At 40.2% G+C, this 19,937-nt stretch overlaps 1 protein-coding gene across 1 annotated transcript; it reads right to left on the bottom strand.

The window, feature by feature from the left end:
• Positions 1-231: 231 nt before the first annotated feature.
• PIGM (phosphatidylinositol glycan anchor biosynthesis class M) lies at positions 232-5,978 on the bottom strand. The gene has a single exon (XM_066315660.1). The coding sequence runs from the start codon at positions 5,888-5,890 to the stop codon at positions 4,646-4,648; it is 1,245 nt and encodes a 414-aa protein (XP_066171757.1). The 5' UTR covers positions 5,891-5,978; the 3' UTR covers positions 232-4,645.
• Between the last annotated feature and the right edge of the window lie 13,959 nt (positions 5,979-19,937).

Here is a 19,937-nt window from a genome sequence, read left to right on the forward strand (position 1 = left end):
TTAATAATGCATGCAAAAGTTGCATGAATTTATTGCATCAATTTATTAATGTCTCAAAAGAAATATAATCTAAAAAAATCCTCAAAATTATGGTAGTGCATCAAGAGCAACTTTAATCTTTCTGATACTTTCACAAGTACAATATGTAGGTCTCTGACCTCTTTCGTCATGCATAAAGATTGAAACAAGACTCTGACACAAAGGTGACTAGTGCAGATTTTTACAACCAAGAACATCAGGATACTGGTGGAATGTGCATCTTCAAATACATAATCGGTTGGTTTTTTATTGTGTCTATTACACTTCAAGATCCCTGCAGCATATGGTTTTATTTTCCATATGCATCAAAATTATGTAATGCATTTTTGGAGTCACTAGAGATTCTGAGTGCTAAATATAAGAAACATCTAAGGAACCTGTTTTACAGAGAGTAGCTCTGAAAAATGTTATTCAAAGGTGTACTGACTGAAATTTTTTTTTTGCCTCTGGATATGCAGGTAAATGTTTGGGCTTGTGAGCAGACTGCACATAAATATGCACTGAAGCAAGCAAATTACTTGAGTGGTTGGGTTTCAGTCTGAGAAAAGGGCTTGTCCTAAATTCAAGGTAATCCTATTCCATAAAGCTGCTATCACTAGGACATGCATTCTGCAGCTGTCTTTGGCAAATATATGAGGAATACCTCATACATCTTGAGGTTCCCCGTGTTCACTATGTATTTCTGCAGCCCCTTTTGATGTAGATGACTCATTCTTCTCAGATAAAAAAAGCAAACCATTTGCTCATCATTTACTCTTTTTAAACATTTGCTTTCTCTATAGAATGTTGTGAAAAATGTTGGAATTTCCCCTTGCAGTTAAATGTAAAAGCCTCATGGTTTCTTTGAAAAAGACAACTGATGAGCTCAGTTTAGCACATCTAATTGCTTTCTTTACCATTACGGGAGTCAATATAACGCAAGCAACACACACACACAAAACTTACGTAATAAGGACAAAGTACATTGTATCATAGATGGCAATTCAGCATACTCACACAAAAACTGAATAAAATATTATTATATTTTTGCTTACCCTGCTTTTTTAATAATTGCATTTATAAACTTTAAAGCAAATCATTGTTAAATGCTGAGCTTTGCCTGAAGTCACCCGAGAATCCATTCATGAGTCTTTGGACAATAAGCTACAGTGTAAAAATCAAGGCAAAAATGTTATTTTTCTTCATTCTTCTTTTCCCTTTCTCTTTCATCTCTTGCACTTTCTGCTGAAAGGCCAGTTTCAGTGCAATGTGAAAATTTTCTGCAGATGAGACACATTTCAATGGGTATTTCAGCCTTTTAGCAAAGTAGTCAGTGTTATAGTTTTACAACCCATGATAGGGAAGGAACACTAACTTTCACACACTTCAGTTCCTAATTACCAGAGGATAAATGGGCACAAAGTTATTAAGCAAAAGAATTTGAACAGCATCAAAAGCAATAAATGTTCCATAGGAAATTAATTTGGTACATTTTAAGGGCATTGTAACTATTCACCATAACTTCTTCAAGAACTGTAACTTATTTGGTACTCCATTAAATTATTTTAATCCTTTTTTAATGAATAAAGTTATTCAATTCCATTTAACTACTCAGAATTTTTTTAAAAGCAATTTGCAAGATCTAAACCCTCAAATATCTTTCTGTTTGCCTTCTTCAGTTTATCTCTCTTATTCAGCTTTTTATGAGTCACTTGAATTACTTCTGAATCGCAAACACATTTGGGTGATTTAGAAAACAACTGTAAAAAGAGGAACTCATCCTGGATTATTTAAATGACAACTGTAAATCTAGGGTTTATTAAAAGCCTTTTTATAACTTGCTTATGCATGGCTTTCTCAAATCATCACTGCAGGACTGGTAGTGACCTGCAAAGGAAAGGTACCTTTCAGCTCCTGTTGCTGCTTCAGAATTTGTATTCTGAAAAATGATGCCAAATTGCTGAGAAATTTGCCTTTTCAAAATGATTGAGCTATTAACAAGTCAAGAATGTATTTTTCATAAGGAAATTACTTCTTACCTAAAAATATTTCAATTCTGTCATGAATATAAGTAATATAGTAAAATGCTGGGTTTTGTGGAAGATTTTTGAGGTTAGAAATGCCTTCTGGCTTGCATTTGCTTTCTTTGCCAAAAGGAAGGGAAAAACAAGAGGTGTGGAAATACCTGCAAACAGCAAAAGAAAGTCTGTTAACGCAATACAGAACATTGCTCTGGGGAAAGAAAACACACTTTTCGCAACAGAAAAATGTGTAACACACAATGGAAGATCAGCTGCAAAGGAAAATGAGCCATTGCCTGGACATCAGGATGGGGTGAGCAGAAGTATTGCACAGAAGAGCCTCTTCAGTCTTCTGCTAAAGCTGAGTATATCAAATTCTGCTTTGGGGAATAAAGCCACATGGGATGATTTTGCTTCACACGCTCACAGCACACAAAAGATGTCTTGCTGATTAATATAAGACTATGTGCAGGTGGCTTATGCCACCAGGTTTTTGACTGATACACCTCTAGTGGAAGATGTAGACAAGCTGGTGCTATAAAACTTTATTTATCCTAGACAAAGAAGGAAATCAGTGCCATGTCTGCCCCAAAAAACTAAGACAGTAAAAAGAATATCCATCGCCTTATCCAATTTCTGGATTTACAAAGAGGCTGCCAGAATTTTCACAGTCACAGAAGGCAAGTGAGAAGGCAGATGGCAGAGAAAAGCTTTCCAGTGAGGGAGCAGAAACACCCTCCAATACTCTGACCATGGAAATCACAGGGAAATCGTCCTTCTAGCTCATCAGAATGTCTAAATTGGGCCAGAGTGGTGTAAGGACGTGGTCACACCTCCTGATAACATGCCTGTTCGCTCTGTGCTGGGGGGGCTCAGGGGTTTCCTCTCCTTTCATGTAACGACTTCAGTGGGGCTGAGAAGCAATGGGAAAAGTTCACAGGTCAGAATACTGTAATACCATCTCACGAGGTAGCACTACTACAGGAAAGGAAAGGCTGTATGTGAGGTAGCTGGAAGTCACTGCAGTCCTGAGGAAGAGGGCTGCCTCCCTCAGGAGACACCAGGGCTCAGAGGCAGCATGGCAAATCCACTTGGCCATACCCTTTCCCAGTGACACCACTGGGAATTCCACCAAACGGTTGAAGCTATTTTGCCTTGAAGTCCTGCCCTGTGTTACACACTAGGGATTTCACTTTCACTTTTTATTGGATGTAACTAAAAGGTGAGGCAAACATGAAAATTCTTCTATTTGGCACATGCCTATTCAAACTAGATTTTAGTAAAATACCTTGTCAGTTTCCACCTCTGTCAAAAGCTGTGTCCATCAGGCCTCTTATGGGACGTTCTTGAGAGTACTGATTCCAGAATGGCTCTGCTCTCCTCTCACTATCACCTGGCACTCAATTCCGAATCTTCCTGTGTCTCCTATGGGAATAAATATGTTTTGACAAATTGTTGAGCTTCCTATTTCAAAACTTTCCTTTTCTTCTGGCAACTGCTCAATTTCCTCAACTTCTTTCATTTTTTTCATTTCTTTTTAATAGCAGAGCCACTCTTTTTAATAATAGAACCACTGAGAAACAACATTTCCAGTTACTGTTTTTGGCATAAATTCTAATGCTTTTGGGACATGAGTGCCATTTTAACTGTGTTTTGACTCTGCATTTGCTACTGTTAACACCCACAATAACCATATATTAACTGAAATTTAAGGCAGTTGCATCTTTTCTAGAACCTGGCAGGAAAGAGCGAATATTTAAGCTTTTTACATCTCTGTGATCCAAGACAGGTATACTGGAAAATCTTCCTCTATGGCAAGGGGAATAAATCTGTTCAAAAATTCAGACAGAACAGAATATGCAAAAATAAGTGAGAGTGGCATATCTGAATTCTAAAATAAGTTAAAAGTCTCAAAGAGTTAATGACATATACACCAAATACAGGCCACAAAAAGTGCATAGCTAAAATATTACTGTGGAAACAAAAGAAAAAACAAACCCCACTGTAAATGTTGAGTGACTGCCTTGCCAAACACCCCACTGACCCACTGGAATGTACAAAACTGTCGAACTCCAATTTTATAATCAAATCCACCTTTATAATCTTCTGTGTTATTCAAAGACCAAAGTACTCAACAAGCAAACTAACACTGAAAATGAGAAAAAGGGTGCCAGGGCTACTCCATCAGTGAGTATGAGCAGGAGCTGAGGGAGGCCAGAGGTCAAAGAGCAGGGCACAGTCCCACTGTCTCTGGAGTCGGCAGGTGAAGACAGTGCAGATGGGTAGAGCCCATTCATCAGAGGCCCAAACATGGCTAAGTGATGAACTGATCCAGGGTACTTCCAGGGATTCTAGTCAGGAGGAGCATGAGGACAAAGCTGGAGGTAGTTCTGGAGAGAGGGCTGACCCATGCAGGAGGCAGGTACACCTGCTGACACTGCTCAGGGTAACAGAGGCCAATCAGTGCTCTCACGGCCCTGAAACAGTAACATTTACAAACAATGTGCTCTAGTACAACTTAGGTGCACTTTTATTAAATGAAGTGCTGGTGACACACAATGCCTGATCAAGGACAGCAGGGCTGTTTCTGGATTTTGGTCAGTTTATTACCGTTGTTTCAGTTTTTTTGCAACTTGTGGTTCTTTTTGATAATGTGAAATAATCTGAACAATTATGAGGCTATTAATTAAAAGGAAAAGCAAGCCTGCCAACCATATAAATAAGAAAGTGTTATATCCTTTGAACTCCAGAAAATATGCAGGAGTAAGCCACAGGCCTTGTCCAATGAACCACAGAAAGAGAAGCAGCACACCCCGATGCCAGGACATCTTAATACTAGGCATTACGAGGGGCAAAAGGCAGAGATACCAGACAAAGTACTGGGATGTGCATACTTTGTTAAAAGTCACAAAAATAGCGGTGTGTAGGAAGCAGCTGAAGGCAAGGTCTCTGTAGAACGCTATGGACACAACCAGGAGCAAAAGCAGCTGGGGAAGGAAAGCTGCGAGCCCAAGAGCAAAACTCCATTTGCTCTCTGCTGTCAAGTACAACATGTAGAAATAGGGAGAGAAGTTATGACGGATATCCCTTCTAGTCAGGTGATAGAGGTAGGCATGCTCCAAAAACTCCCAGCCATAGAGGTGATAAAATGTCAGAGTCAAGGCTGCCAGCACTGATCCGGCAACTGTTCCAAAGAGTAGCACGTCGCGGTTCAGCATCTTTACAAAAAGGTGCCAGAGGCGCGCCATAAAGGTGAACTTTGCCGTTTTGTCACGCAGCGCCCCGTCCCCGCGGCGCGGCCCGGCGCGCAGGCGGAGCGCTATGGGCAGCGCGTAGGTCAGGGGATAGATTTTCATGTGCACGGCCAGCCCGTAGCACACGGCGGCCTTGCCCACGCTGCCCGCCTCCACCCAGTACAGGGTGGCGAGCACCAGCAGCGCCACCAGCGCCTCCGCGTTGCCCCGGCTGGACACGGCCATGGGCAGGGGGTTGAGGAGCCAGGCGGCGGCGCAGCACCCACAGGCGCGGCGGGCGGCGGTCCCCCGGCGCCGCAGGGCCCGGTAGGCGACGACGGCAGCCGCCAGGTCCCCGGCCACGAAGAGCAGCTTCCCGAAGGCCTCGGCGAGGAGCACGTTGGGCGTCAGGAGCCAGGCCAGGAGCGGCGTGTAGCGGTACGTGGCCCGCCGGTAGGGCGAGCGCCCCTCGGTCACCAGCCGCGCCGCGTCCGTGAACACCCGGTAGTCGACGTCGGTGTAGCGCACCCGCATGGCGCGGTCCTGGTGCAGCCCGTACAGCACCAGCGCCAGCCTCGCCAGCAGCCCCGCGAGCAGGGCCGCGCCCGCGCCCGCCATGCCTTCCCGCGGGCTGGGGGGAATGCGGGAGCGCGGACACGCGGGGCCCGGGAGCTCCCGGCGCGGAGGCCGCGCTCGGGGCGCCTTCCGCCGGGCTGCGCGGGGAAGAGGCGGCCCCGCGCCTGCGCGCTGCGCGCCGGAGCCGTGCGCGGGCGGGGCCTCTCCGGGCCGGCGGGGAGCGGGGAGCGGGGAGCGGCCGGGGCCGCGGGGCTGCCGGGCCGGGCCGGGCCGCTGCCGGCCTGGGCTACATGAGGGCGATCGGCGGGCGCGGCTCTGCTGCGGGCCGGGAGCCTGGCAGGGCACGGGTGCCGGTGTCCGGGAGAGCTGCGGGGCACCGCCGCTGCCCATTGCCCCCTCACTGTGCCCGGGGCTGTCGGGCTCCACGGGCAGGGAGGCGGCAGATGCAGTAGTAGTTAAGTGAGAAGGAGAAGGAAAAACAACATCTGTTATTTAGCTTCTGCAAATTGCTGTGTTTTGCCTAGACGTACGAGCTCTCTCTAGAGCACTTAGGTGAGCTTCCTGCCGCAGCAGATTTCTCATTTAATTAGATCAGAAACAGTATCGTGAAAATTGGAGCTTAGAGAGAGTTACTTACAACAAAGGAATTCATTTTACTCTATTTTGAGGGGCTATTTTGTATGCTTTTCAGATAGTTTTCCTGTCTGGATATTTGCCATCACACATTTGAATCGGGGCTGATTGAAAAACAGGTGTTTATTACTTATCACTGTTGCGGGTTTTATATTAGGACTTATAAGGGATTTTCTTAGAGATGCTTTAGTAATCAAAAATACACATTTGCTTGTTTAATAGTAAATTGCAACCTCACTCTTTTTGCTAAATGGTTTCATTTGGGTATATTTTGGGAGCTGTAGCGTTACAGAAAATAATCTGCTTTCTCTCGGTTCTTAGGATACTCATCAAAGAACTGGGAATCTTTTGCATTTAGCAGAGGCATCTTGAAGGGTGGCCTAACTGGTAGGGAACAAAATATATTTTTGTTTGTGTGCACACAGCTATTAATTTTAAAGCTGTTGCTCTGTATGTAACAGTAGAATGGGGTATAGTCTGAGGTATCCAATGGGAGAAGCATAGTAACTAACTAACCTGGAGAGTCAGTTTTTCCTCTGTCAGACACTTGCATATTTTTTACTAAACTGGACATCTTCAATAGGAAATCTTAAGGGCATTCTCCATTAACTCACCATATGATGTCATTAAGTCCTAAAACTGATTCTTAGGGTGTTTCTGGGAGATGGAATGAGGGTGGTTGTTGATCCTTGGTAAATAATTGTTTACTCACTACTGCTGTTCTACTTTAGAACAGGAAAGATTGGTAATATTTTATTTTCTTCCCTCTTTTATATATATTGTACTATAATGGTTGGGATACTTTTAAAAATGCTTCCATCACCATATCATTGTGCCCAAGCTTTTCTCTGGAAAAGCTAGGAGATAGATACTGAATAAAATTAATGGGACTGAAATAACTTGGAAGTATATATGTAGATAGTACTAATTTTTTAGTTTGGAAAGGTTTGCAAAGAGCTAATCTTGCTATCTGCCAACTTTCTCCCAAGATTGTTTGCCGTTTTGTTGCATCCTGGACGGAACATGTTTTATTATTTCAGACCCTTTGAGGAAGCTATTCATAGTCAGATACGAACACGTTGCAGCTCATTTGCTGAAGTGTCCAGGTTTAATGATATCAGTGGAATAATATGAGTTTAATAAATAAACTTAGGAGTATGCTGATGTCTCATGGTTTTCTTGTCTGTTTCTGACAGTCTGTTTTCAGACAAATCTTTTATCTGAAGTTAACAGAAGTTGTTAAGCTATCAGTAGTGACTGTTTATCAGGATTCTAAAGAGGAATAAAGTAGGTAATTTAATTCTAAAGGGTCATGAAGTAAATAAAACAGAAAATCTACCTTAGCTGTTGCATATAGTGTGACTGTATGACATTGCCTGAGCTGGAAAAAGAATTGATTTTCCTTATCAATAATTTAACATCTTCAAAATATGCTTGAAGCTCTTCAGAGAATTAAGATTTGGCTCAAAAATGCATTTGGCTTCAGATTTGATACCAGCTTGCTTAACGTGATTTGTCATGTACTGTAGACTTTAATGCAGGAAGGAGGGCAGTCTTATTAAAGTTATAAATCTGTTGTTCCTGTAAAAAGCTGCTTTTATTTATATAAGTCACCAGGAGCCACTTTTAGAAAATGCTGGGAGATAAAAACTAATAGGACTGCTGGGACTGAAGCTGATTGATTCCAGTGCACACAAAGGTACAAACAGCATGAAGAAAAGTGTGGAATTGCCATGACATAAATAGGAATACATATATACATGTATATTCACTTGGGCATAAAGATTTTATTTCCTTACCTGCCAGCATTTTGTTTACATGGCCTCAAAGATGGACCATATTATGAGGTCCACGCTTGGAAGCGACTGAGGTCGCTTCTAAATGTGCTTTTATTGCCTACTTGTGATGGGGGATTATAAACCTGAACTCAAATATTAACTTCTCACTTCACTTTCTGTAATGGAGACTACTTGAGCAGCACCAGGACATATATTCCATAAACTCATACAAACTGCCACTACTTATGAGTTACACAGCAGTGGTAGCATTAAAAGGACAGTGAACTCAGGGCCTTGTTATGCCAACTGTTCTAAAGTCTAATGGAAGTTTTAACCATCTGAAAACCAAGGTACAACTGGAGGGTAGCAGCTGGAGTGAAGGAGACAGTGCCATGCTGGTTCCCGCCCAGCCAGGGGCAATCCTCACATTTGGTAGGAGAAGGGAACACAGGTGACCTTGCCCCTGATAAGTAACAGCTGTGTTAATTACAATGCAGCCTCACCCTGATGAGTCACAGCTGTAGCCAATAAAGGTGAGTGTGATAGAAGGGAGTGGGTTAGCAGGTGAGGGGAGAGTCATGAAGGAGGGAGGCTGAAGAAGGATCTTGAGGCGAGAGAATCGCTGCTGTGAGGTCAGTCTGGGCCTGCAGTTAGAGCAGGCTGTTGTTGGAACCCGCAGTCACACTCTAGCCAGGTAAAAGCCTGCAGTCAGAGTCTGCAGACCAATGCCTGCAATCTGAGTTTGGCAGGAAATAACCAACAGTCAGAGGCTTCAGGGGAAAGCTGCAGTAGGAGCTTGCTGCAGCCAGAGTCAGTGAATAGTTGAAGTCAGGATGGCTGAGCTGTAAAGAGGAATAGAGCAGGACCCTTTTCATGCTGTGAAAAACAAGAAGTCTGCATCTCAGCTTATTTCTAGCCTCTAATGAGAGGCCTGCTGCAACAGTCAGGTTCTTGCCTTTCAGGAGTTTACTGCCTGTACTAAGGTGGAAAGTTATGTTTTGAGAAAGGTTAAGCTGAGGCTGCTGCCTCGGCAAAGATGCCTCAACAAAAGATAAATATATGTTTGAATCCTGGATCTGATGGGTGCAGTAGGGCTATTGGAGAGACTAACAGATTAGATCTGAGAACTTTGAAGAGACTAAAGAGGCTGGTAAAGGTTGATGATTAGGAGATTACTCTGTTGAACATAAGGGAGATGTTGTGACTGGTAGCAGTGCAAGTAAAGAAAGAACAGGTGATGGTTTGTGATGGTGAGAACCTTATTAAGATTCAAGTGGCCTAGGGGACCAGATAAGCCCCCTAGGAAAAACTGAATAATTATGGAGGAAAGAGCAGTAAAAGGCTTTGTAGGAGGAAGGCAGTTGGAAGGTGCTTCCATGTGCTGTATTTTAGATCATTCTACAGAAACTTCGGGGTGAGTCATTTCTCATGTCTCTTCTCATAATCTATTTGCTAATGGCTAGCTATACTTTTAGACTTTGTTGTTATGAGATAGAATTGGATCATAAGGATTATCTGTTTTTCTGTAAGTTGTCATACTGTATGTATGCAGTGACACAAGTCTATATGTATAAAAGGTGGTAGGAAAGTTGAGTATTTAAAGAAGTAAGGCAGACACTGGGCAATAGCTGTTACTTGGTTTCAGACCTCTGAAAGGAGAGACTGCTGTGCTGTAGTGTATTAGAGTTCCCTTTTAACTCTCAGGTTTTGAACTCAGAACCTTTCCTTACATGAGAAATACTCCTGCCTAATGTATTTGTTGACTGACAGTAGGTTTTTGATAATATGATAAGTACAATCTGTTTCTTGTTAAACATGAAATTCTGTAGGAAAAGTGACCAACACTTTTCTTAGATATTTTGGGCTTGATAAAATAAATTGGTTTTGCAAATAGGATTGATGCCTTTCAAATACTTAGTGTGTTGAATTTTAGCAAAAGAGATATATTATTAGCAAAAGAGAAGTATAGTTAAAATTATATAAGATTATGTAAGGAAGTGTTTGTTTCGGCTTTAATACTGGAATGAGTAATACAGGAGGGTCTGCAAAAATTAACTGAAAAGCACATTAGAACTCCTCACAGAAGAAAATCACTGTTATAAATAAAAGGCCACCACACTCCTTTAAGAGGGAGTGGTGGCCCTTTATCTCCTTAAGCTTTTTCTCTTACTGTATATTCTTAAAACTGCCTGATAAATCTATACCCTTATTCACACATTGTGTTATAAATGTGGTTGTCTGGAGAATGTGTTTGGGGTTGTAAAGGAATTATTTTTTTTCACCACATTATGATTTTGCACAGTATGCTTTCAAGTGGTATTGGTGGTGTTCTCTGCTTGCAATGGTTATGCTGCTTGTATGTCAGTGTATTTGGTAAAATTCTAGGCCTTCAGGGAAAATGAGAACTGGATAAAAATCAGTCTGTAGGGAAGCCTGTTAAATTTACCATTAGAGAGGAAAGAAAATATTATGTCTGAGAAAACACAGGTGATGGCAAGAATAAGTCCGCTGAAGTATGATGCTGGCCTGGGGGCAATTGCAAAAATATGGCCTGTTTTGCTTATAAGGCCATGGTGAATCTGAGGTGTGATATAGTAAACAGGAGTTGCCTGCATCTAAGATGCCTGACTTGCAACACCAAAACAAAGCACTTTCCCCCTCTGTACATTACTTCTGTTGCTTTAGGTAATGGTGCAGGCAGCCCAGTGGTTTAGGACTCCAGAAGTAGGAACATGCAACCAAGGATTGTGTTGAATTTCCTTTACTTCTTAATTTTTTCCCTATTTGCTTCTGCTAGTAAAAGAATGCAGAAAGAGAACTGATGAACCCAGGTGAAAAAGAGGCAAATGACAAATTGTGGATTTAGGAGACTGAGGGTTCCTGGCACCCGAGTGCTGGTTTCTGACCATTGTGCAGAACTCAGTGTCTCCAGAAACCCTCCAGAAAGCACCTGTGAAAGGCTAAATCTAGTTGTGTTAAGCATCACTTCTTGCCACCTTTTGAATGTGTAAGGGAAACATATTGTGCATTTTAAACTTTTTTTCCAATTCTTTGGAAGGGGAAAAGAGACAAAACTTGAAACATAACTTTGCTGTTCTCAGGCTGTGCTGTGTTTGCAGTTACTCACTGAGATAAGAACAAGTAACTGTAATTACAGATAAACTCTCAAACTAAATCTTGCAGAGTTGGTTGATAGGATCACTAGGTACTATTTTCATCACCTTATGCTTTTGTACATCAGATAGATCTCCAAGGTACTTTATTTACAATAGATAGAAATATGAATTCTGAATCTTAGGTGCAGATGGAGCAGTTATTTTGTTTTATATAGCATTAAAAGGTTTATAAATTTGCACAATAAAATCAATGATGCAGTTTCCTGCTTTTGACTTTGTGGCCCACACTGGTCAGTTGATCAGAGGAATTAATATCTTAATTTCTTTTATACTTTATGACCAAGAAATGGCTTATGAAATGCTGCCTTTACTTCTTGCAATAAACATCATACTGTTTCTCCCCTGATGAGTGTTGCATATACTTTGACTACCAGGTGCAAACGTTGAAAATCATAAAGAGAAGGTCTCAACTTTTTTGATGTGGTCACAGTGAAAAGGAAGGGAAGATAGTTGAAAGTGAGTGTGGCGATCAGTGGGAGCACATTCTTCCCTTTGGATGATTTTCACTTTCGTTGGGGAAATCTCACATGCTTAAGCAAGGGATTGTTGTCCTACCACCTGCTTTAGTTGTGCTGACAGAATGCCTTTAGCAGTTCACACAGCAGACAGAAGACTGAAGCAGTATGTTATCAGAGATTCACACCTGCAAGTGCTGTATTGGACAATAAATACAAATAAAAATAGATGCCTTTTGGATTATTATTTCTTTTACTTCTCGATGATACCGTTCAGCGTAACTATTTTTCCAGCAGTTTAGAAGCAGCTGTTAGAAAAGGCAGAGCTCAGCTGCTAGGGCTGACTGTGCTGGAAGGGCTCCAGAGCTGCTTTTTTTAAGGAGCTACAGCACATGTGTGCATATATAAGACCCTGGGAGTGGTGAAAGAGAAGCATGAATAGCTTGCTGTTTTTTAGTTTCTTGTTCTTGTACTGGGGATATCTAGAAGGAGGAAAACCCCACCTGCACTATCTCCCTTGGGTGGAATGAAGGAATGTCCTGTAGGAGAGGGCAGCAGCTGTTGGAGAGCTCTAATCTGTAGAGACATAAGTAGTCTTCTGGTCTACCCAAAGCTAATTTTGCCTTTTGCTTCCAAATGTCTTTAAGATCTATCTACCTAAATAGATGTTGGGATTTAAAAAAACCCTATAAAACCAAATTAGCTTTTCTCACAAAAGAGTGCTCTGAGTTGGTTGGTACTGCTAGCAGGTATACAGTGTGTGTGGAAAAATGAAAATTATTTGGGTTTCTGCAGCCTCCAAAAGTTTTGAAGAACCAGTTCTTCTCTCATTTATTAAGCTTCAAACACTCCCTTTGGAAAAGGAAGGAAACGGAAGGAAACATTCTTTTAGCTGTCTTTGGCACTTTTGGCCTTAACCAATAAAGGGCTTTCCTGTCTTCTTTTGTGAATTATTTACAACTGGTTAAATATCTGTTTAGTATCTTTCGAACTCTTACTATTGTTAAACTTTTTCCCTTCACTATTTTTTAGGGGATGGCATGGTCTTCTAAATATTTTTTGGGAAAGAATCCTCAATTTTTCTAAAACCTTTTAAGTGCATTTATGGGAAAATGAGGATCTGTCTTTTCAATACCTTTGCCTTCCTCTTTTTGATAGCTTGTCAGAGAGATCATCTTGAAAAGTGCCCCTGAGTAATAATTCTACATTAATATTCCTTTTGCAGTTGTATTCTGCATAGTGTTTAAGATGCCATTTGTACTTTGCGTTACAGAATCATAAACTAAAGAGAGATGTCCTAGGGACTCAGCTGTACAAGATGTTTCCTTCACTAGCTGTCTGTGGAAATTCACCTTTTTTTTCCTCAGTACATAAGGTTTATTATCTCCTAAATATTTAGTGCTCTTCGTTCAGTCTCTGGTAGTTACTTGTCGGGTCTGTTGCTTATGTACTTGCCTCTTGCTGTGTTAATGATCCCAGGTGGTGGTGCTTCTGCAGAGTATAATTACCTGGTAGCAAAGTTGTGCTGTCTTTGGCAGTCACAGTTCTGTCCCTTCTTCTTTCAGCCCCTTACAAGATAGAATGATACTGTCCCCTAACCTTATGTACATGTGTCTTTCAACTCAGACTTCAGAGCTTATTAATTCCCTGCTGATTCGAAGTGACAGCTGTGCCATCAATCTGTTTGTCAGTTTTTCCCCCATTTGGTGTGTTGGATATGCTCAGCTTTACACATAGGCCTGGGAAATGCTGTCTGGTTGCTTCTGCTCTCCAGGTCTGCTGCACCTAAATCAGGTGTTGGGAGTCAGACTCCATTGGCGTGAGCACTCATGGTTTCAGTGGCAGAACTCCTATCCTAGGAAGGAAATCCCAAGAAAGAGAACTCAGGCTAGCCACGTGTGCAGACTTTGGACAATTCATACACAGTGTTCTATATCTGCAAGTGCAACTGGCAACAGGCATGTCACTCGTTTCAGGATTGCTTGTCTTTCTTCATTCTGGGTACTGTTGAATTTCAATATTTGTCCTTGCTGACTGCCATATTGCTGAGTTTGACAGGTTGTTGCCAGAATTTAAGTCTGCTGACATAAACGTTGCATATGTTTTAGTAGAGATTCAACCAGTGGCTATCCTGTGTCGGAGTAGATCCTGCTTTTTGTATAGTAGAAGGTTAGGAGAGGGTGCATTTTGAGGAAAGAGGACAGCTATATCTCCTATTTATTTGATGAATCTTTGAAAGAGTTGATTGTGCCAAAAAATACAGTATGAAAATATCCCCTGGATGAGATGGATGTTGTGTTGAATATCGATGCAATGAAAAGTACCTGTAGTTTTTCCTTATTTTGATTACTGTATATTGGTACAAAATGTAAGGAAATTGTTTCTGTAAAAAGAACAGATTAGTCAGAACTTGATACTTAACAAGAAGCCATGCTATTTAAGGGTGATAGAAATTGTCAGAGTTCCTTGAACAACCAAGACTGGAATCATGCAAAGTTAACATTATGTTGAACTATGTCATGCTTCTACAGAATGCATAAATTACTTGCAATGAATCTTACTCCTCCAAGTGCTTTCTGGGGTTACTGTGTTATTCCTGAAAATTAGATGAAAAAATACATTTTCTACTTCCAGTAAAAATCCTGCTGTAGTAATTTTTAGCTAGGATAATCCAGAGACAGTTGAAAAAATGAAATTTCTGCATCAGTAAACCTGTGGGCTTTTTCAGGAGGACTGCTCTGTCAGGTTTTAATTCCTGTTAAAATCATTAAAATTTTTAAAAGATGGAACAGTTCTTTGTATAAAATGACTAGAGAAATAATTTTTTTGTTCTTTTTAAATTGAATTGGTGTGTAAAGACAATTTTTTTCTGAGAGCCAATATATTTATAGAATTGCATGGGAAAAAATTGAGCAAAAGTTGCTCAAGGGAATGTTGCTATGCCCCCCCTTAGCACCGCCAACACCAGAAAGATTCATTAATTCAGTGTCCCTTTTGATTTTCCTCTGAATTTCAGAGTTCAGACTTCAACGAAGTGAGAGTATCTCGAGCAAAAGAAGATATCATATTGAGATTTGGCTTCCCCATATCCCTTGATGTCCTAGTGCAGAACTTGGTGTATAATTTCTATTTGAAATGAATGAACATATCTACCTGATTCCTTGGAGACTTCTTAAAAACTAAAAAAAAAATTCCTATTAATCTCTAAGCCCAAGTCTATAATGTTGCATCTGTTTTTCCTTGCACCTCACAGACTTGTCACAGTTGTGGCCTTTCATGCGACCATAATAATCACGAGGGCATCACACATTTTTGTTTGAATGGATTTAAAAAGAAAACTTAGTTTTCAAATGAAGTGGGGAAAGTTTTAATAGAAAATTCTAACCCAGGTTGTTTTAATTTTTAGGCAATTATTGACATGCTCTCTGTACTGTTTCTCCAATCCTAACAATTTACAAATGAACACTTTGTAACAAATGAAAGAAATGTTATAAATTATTTTTATTACCAGAGTAATTTGACAGTTTTATTTGTCTTTGGAGTCTCAAGATTTTCAGCCTCTCTGTTTGGAGAGGGGAGAAAACGAAACAAGTTTTCTTGGATATTCTTCAAACCAGGAAAAGTCTACTTGTGTTGTAATTTTTGCCACATTTTCTGTGGGTTGAACAAAACCCTGTCACCAAAACTTTGACTTTTGTGGAGATACTTGAAAAACTTTAGATACTGCTATCAGTCTGGGAGTTGTGAAACCAGTGGTTAAACAGGGCCCTAGAGTGCTTTCAGCACTCTTCTGCTCTGCCTAGAACACAGTTGACATGGAAGGGATGGTGTAATCACAGAGCCATTTAGGTTGGAAAAGACACTTAAGGTCAGGTCTGACTGTAATGGTACAGGTTAATTTCCTTCCTGCCTTTTGTAGGTCTGGAATATCTGCCTGTGCTGTAGATACCACTATTCTGATGGGAGAGGTGGATAAGAAATATAACTACTAAGAAGAGCTTCCTGCAGGTGGTGGTGCTGGTGAAGTCAAGTGTTTTCCAGGTGTATGTTTCATGCTAGTTACAGTGGTACCAAGAGGATCAGACACCATGTGGATTTGTCAGGTTATTGAAGAAAAACCATCACACTATGTATGGAAATGGGAATATGCTTCCAGTAGCATCTGTAATATCCTCAGGAACAGATCAGTATGTGTGTTCTCACTTGGTCTTCAGGATGCTGCTTTTAGGATTACTAAAAAGCAGTGGAGAAGGTGACAGAATAAGCCATTTCCTATAAAATGGGAAATAAAGTTCAGAACAGAAACATTGTGTTTCTTGAAATAAATAAAATATGAGATATTAATATGATAGATTTGCTCCCTGTACCATTCTTGTCCACATTTGATTTTTTTAGGTATGAAGAAGTTTACTGGCAGGTTAGGGGTGGCAAGTGATGTCTGGCTTTGATTGCAGCATAATTCTTGTAGAGGTGTCAGCAAATGGGCCTTCATGCTTGGAACAAATCATAAAGCAGAAATGCACTGTCAGTACATTTGTGTGAGGTGTTTACTTTGAGATAATATTTTCTTATACAGTGGCTCATGCTCCTGTTGTTTGATGAAAGTACAGCCAATAATGCTACTCTGAAGAGTTTCTTGTTTTCTAAAAGTAAATATTTTCTATGTGTGGGAAAGAGAAGAGAAGATTAATGTCTAGGAAACATGTGTGCAACAGTTCAAGGCACTTGATTATCGATCTCTCCCATGAGTTCTAATTGCATTGATTATTATTTTTTTAATCTACTCCAGGTGCATAATATATTGTCATTTATTACATATTAGCATATGTGATGATGTTGCTGCTGTAATTGGCAATCCAATGAACAGTTATGACAAGAATTTCTTATTTTTTCTGTATTGCTTTTTGCTTAATGTAGGGGCATATAAAATTGAAGGTAGTCCAGCTAAACTTGGCAGACAGTTGCTAGTTCGAATTGTTTCAAAGAAAATGACTGGAGAGAAGACCAAAAAAACCAGTAAAATTAGAAGTCTTGCTTGCCTTTTTTTTTTCTTTTTTTTCCCCCCCAAGTTCTCATGAAAAGGCTTTGGCTTAGCATTAACTGTTCCATATGACAGTCAGCTTGATTTGAATGTCACTGAAGAACATCTCCAGCTTCTGTTCCCCAGTCTAGATGAATCTTTTTGGAGGTGTACTGAATTAAAGATTAATAGCAATAGAGAAGATAATATGGAAGGGTTAACTCTGAGGCATGACAGGCTTGACTTACTACCTTTTAGGGATTAATTTGTACCAAAGATTTTTATGAAGTATTGAATTTCATGAACTGGTTAAGTATGTTCCTATGTAAACTTAAGCCTTCATTCCTTCAACCTATGTTTAAAAGTTTGAATATGTGTAAGGAAAGGAACATTAAGCTCAGACTTTGGTTCATTATCAGGTTCATTATCATGAAATACTGTTTACCTCAATAATTCTGTTATTTTCCTTGAATGAGATAATGCAGTATATCACGTTTTTGTGTATGGTCTGTAGTGGTATCCAAGTCACAAGTGCAGAATTGTACCAGTTGATCTTAGGATTTAAGAACTGAGCGACTTTTAATGTGCTTTTTGCCTTAGGAAGGTGTTAGAAACTCTTATGTAGTATAGAACTGAATGGAAGTAGCCTAGGGTAATGTTACAGTCTTGGCAGTCTGAAAGTTCAATGTCTAGCCTGTGCTAGCTCTCTACCTTTCTTCTAAGATTAATGGAAAGAAGTAGATATCCACAGAAAGCTGGAGCAGATGAGTCTGCCAAAATGATTTACAGAGACAGGTGGACAAGTATGTGTCTTTCATATATTCTTACAGTGAACTTTAGGTGTGAAAATATGAGATAATGTAATAAGCTAAATTTACTCCTTTATAATTAGTAAAAAATGAAGGTTTAAAAGGGGGAAAATAGATCTTAACACAAGGTTAGTATGCTATTACATTTGGTTTCAAATTTTTGCTAATTGAAGGGCCTGCATTTAAAGGTTGTACTTAAGGAAGAATAAGTATTGGTTTGTGTAATAATAAAGTAATAAATAAATAATAATAATGCTGTTCTAGTTCAGACTGCCAATCCACAGATAAAGCCCCATGATTTTTCCCCCATAGTCCCATGTGGCCAATTTTGGCATTTTTTTCCCATGTGGCCAATTCTGAATATATATAGAAGAGATATAAAGAAATGCTAACAAGTAAATAATTTGTTCTTCGTTCAGAACGATGTCTGTCTGATATGATCTGGTTTATCATGTAAGTAGCTGTAAGACTTTTGTGGGTCTTAGATTTTTACTTCAATGATATGTGTGATGTAATAAAGTAGCTCTTCCTGTTCAAGGAGGGAAGACAGCCTTTAGATTTTGCCTTTTGTTTTGAGGAAGAAAGTGTATCTTCACATAAATGGTTGTGTTTCTTTTCTTATATTGCATTTTTTTATCTCCTGTCCTCTGCAGCTTGTGAGCTGAGAGCTTGCTGGGAAATCTTTCACCAAAATGCCCTGGAAGAGGAGTAGGAATCTGCAACAGGTTGATGAGTTCACTTCTTAACCCAGAAAGTCCAAGCATGTCAAAATCATCCCTCGAATTTGCTTGTTCTTAGACTTGTCATAATTTGTTCATGTGCCTAAATGGATTGTTCAGCTGAGAAAGGTACCTTTGTGGACAAGTGACTCCAGGATTACTCAGCAGTGTAAAGCAGTATCTGTCCTCCTTCAGATTCATGTACAATCTGTCTCTCTGCCTACGCACCAGCTCTCACTTCTAGCTTCTTTCCCTGCTCCAGTATCTACTGCCTTGTATTCTCAGTTCATGTCCTTTTGTTAGAACCCAGTATTGCTTTTTCCTTGAGTTTTTGAGGTGGACTTTCCAGGAGGAAAATTCCTCTTTGCTCTTCATCCAAATCTATTCCTTCCCGTTTCTTGTGGAACCTTCATATGAAATACACAATTTGCTTCTACATAAAGGTTAGTGGTTGAAAATGTAGCATCTCTAGCCTCCAGCTTTGCTGATAACAGTCCAAAACAGCAGGGACAGGAAATGTCCAACCACTGCAGCCTTCACTATCTTCTTGAAGTCTTCAGGAAAATTCAGGCTAGGACCAACACCTTTTGTGGGGATAAATTTAGCCCAACAGTTTTTGGTAGATTTCTAAGCAATTTCAACACCTTTTAGAGAAGTGCTAGACAGCTTTAATAGATAACTTGATGATATGACCAGCCTTTTGTATGCTTGCTTATTCATTCCCTTACCATTGCATATTTTATCTTGGCAAGTGAATCCTGTCAGCACAATTACATCATCCTGTATAAGTCAGGAGGTTTGCTCACACATTAAAATTCATCCAAAACAGAACTGATCCTTGGTTAATGGAAAGGAGAAATTATAGTCTGAAACAAATAACTCTTGCAGCAAGAACAACCAAGAGCTATTTTTATAAGATGTTGAGCATGTACATTTCCAGAGAGCCGAGGACTGCTCAACATGACAGCATTTGTCATAAAATTGGTAGGAGGGATACCTGCTTAAATTTGGAAATGAGAGAGTATCTCTATTAAACTGAAAAGATTATTTTAAGGGTGTAGCTCTTGCCTTTGTGATTTTTTTTTTATGGTATTAGAGGTGTTATTTTCACAAACTGTTCTAGTTCAGCTTCTTTCTCCCTCCCCTCCCATCTTTTTTTGAAAGAGTGGGAAGGAGTCACACATCTTCAATGCATCTTTAATGTGATAGTCTGAAAATAATTCTAAGTATAATACTCTCAGTAACTGTGGTGAGTAAAGATGCTGTTATCTTAAGCCTTTTTACTTTTGTACTGCACCATCACAAATATGATATCACTCTCAGAAAAATTTGAGGGTGCCATCTTTTTAAAGAGACCTTGGTTACAGCTCCATGAGCCAATTGTTTGATAGTCTGTATGATATAATAGTATTTCTTCTTGTTCCCTAACTAGAATATGGAAGGGTGAAGGAGAAATAATCAGTTTGGGTCTTAAGGCTGTCTCTTAACAGTAGGAAACT

Source organism: Sylvia atricapilla, chromosome 3 (genome assembly GCF_009819655.1).
Source record: "Sylvia atricapilla isolate bSylAtr1 chromosome 3, bSylAtr1.pri, whole genome shotgun sequence".
NCBI lineage: Eukaryota > Metazoa > Chordata > Aves > Passeriformes > Sylviidae > Sylvia > Sylvia atricapilla.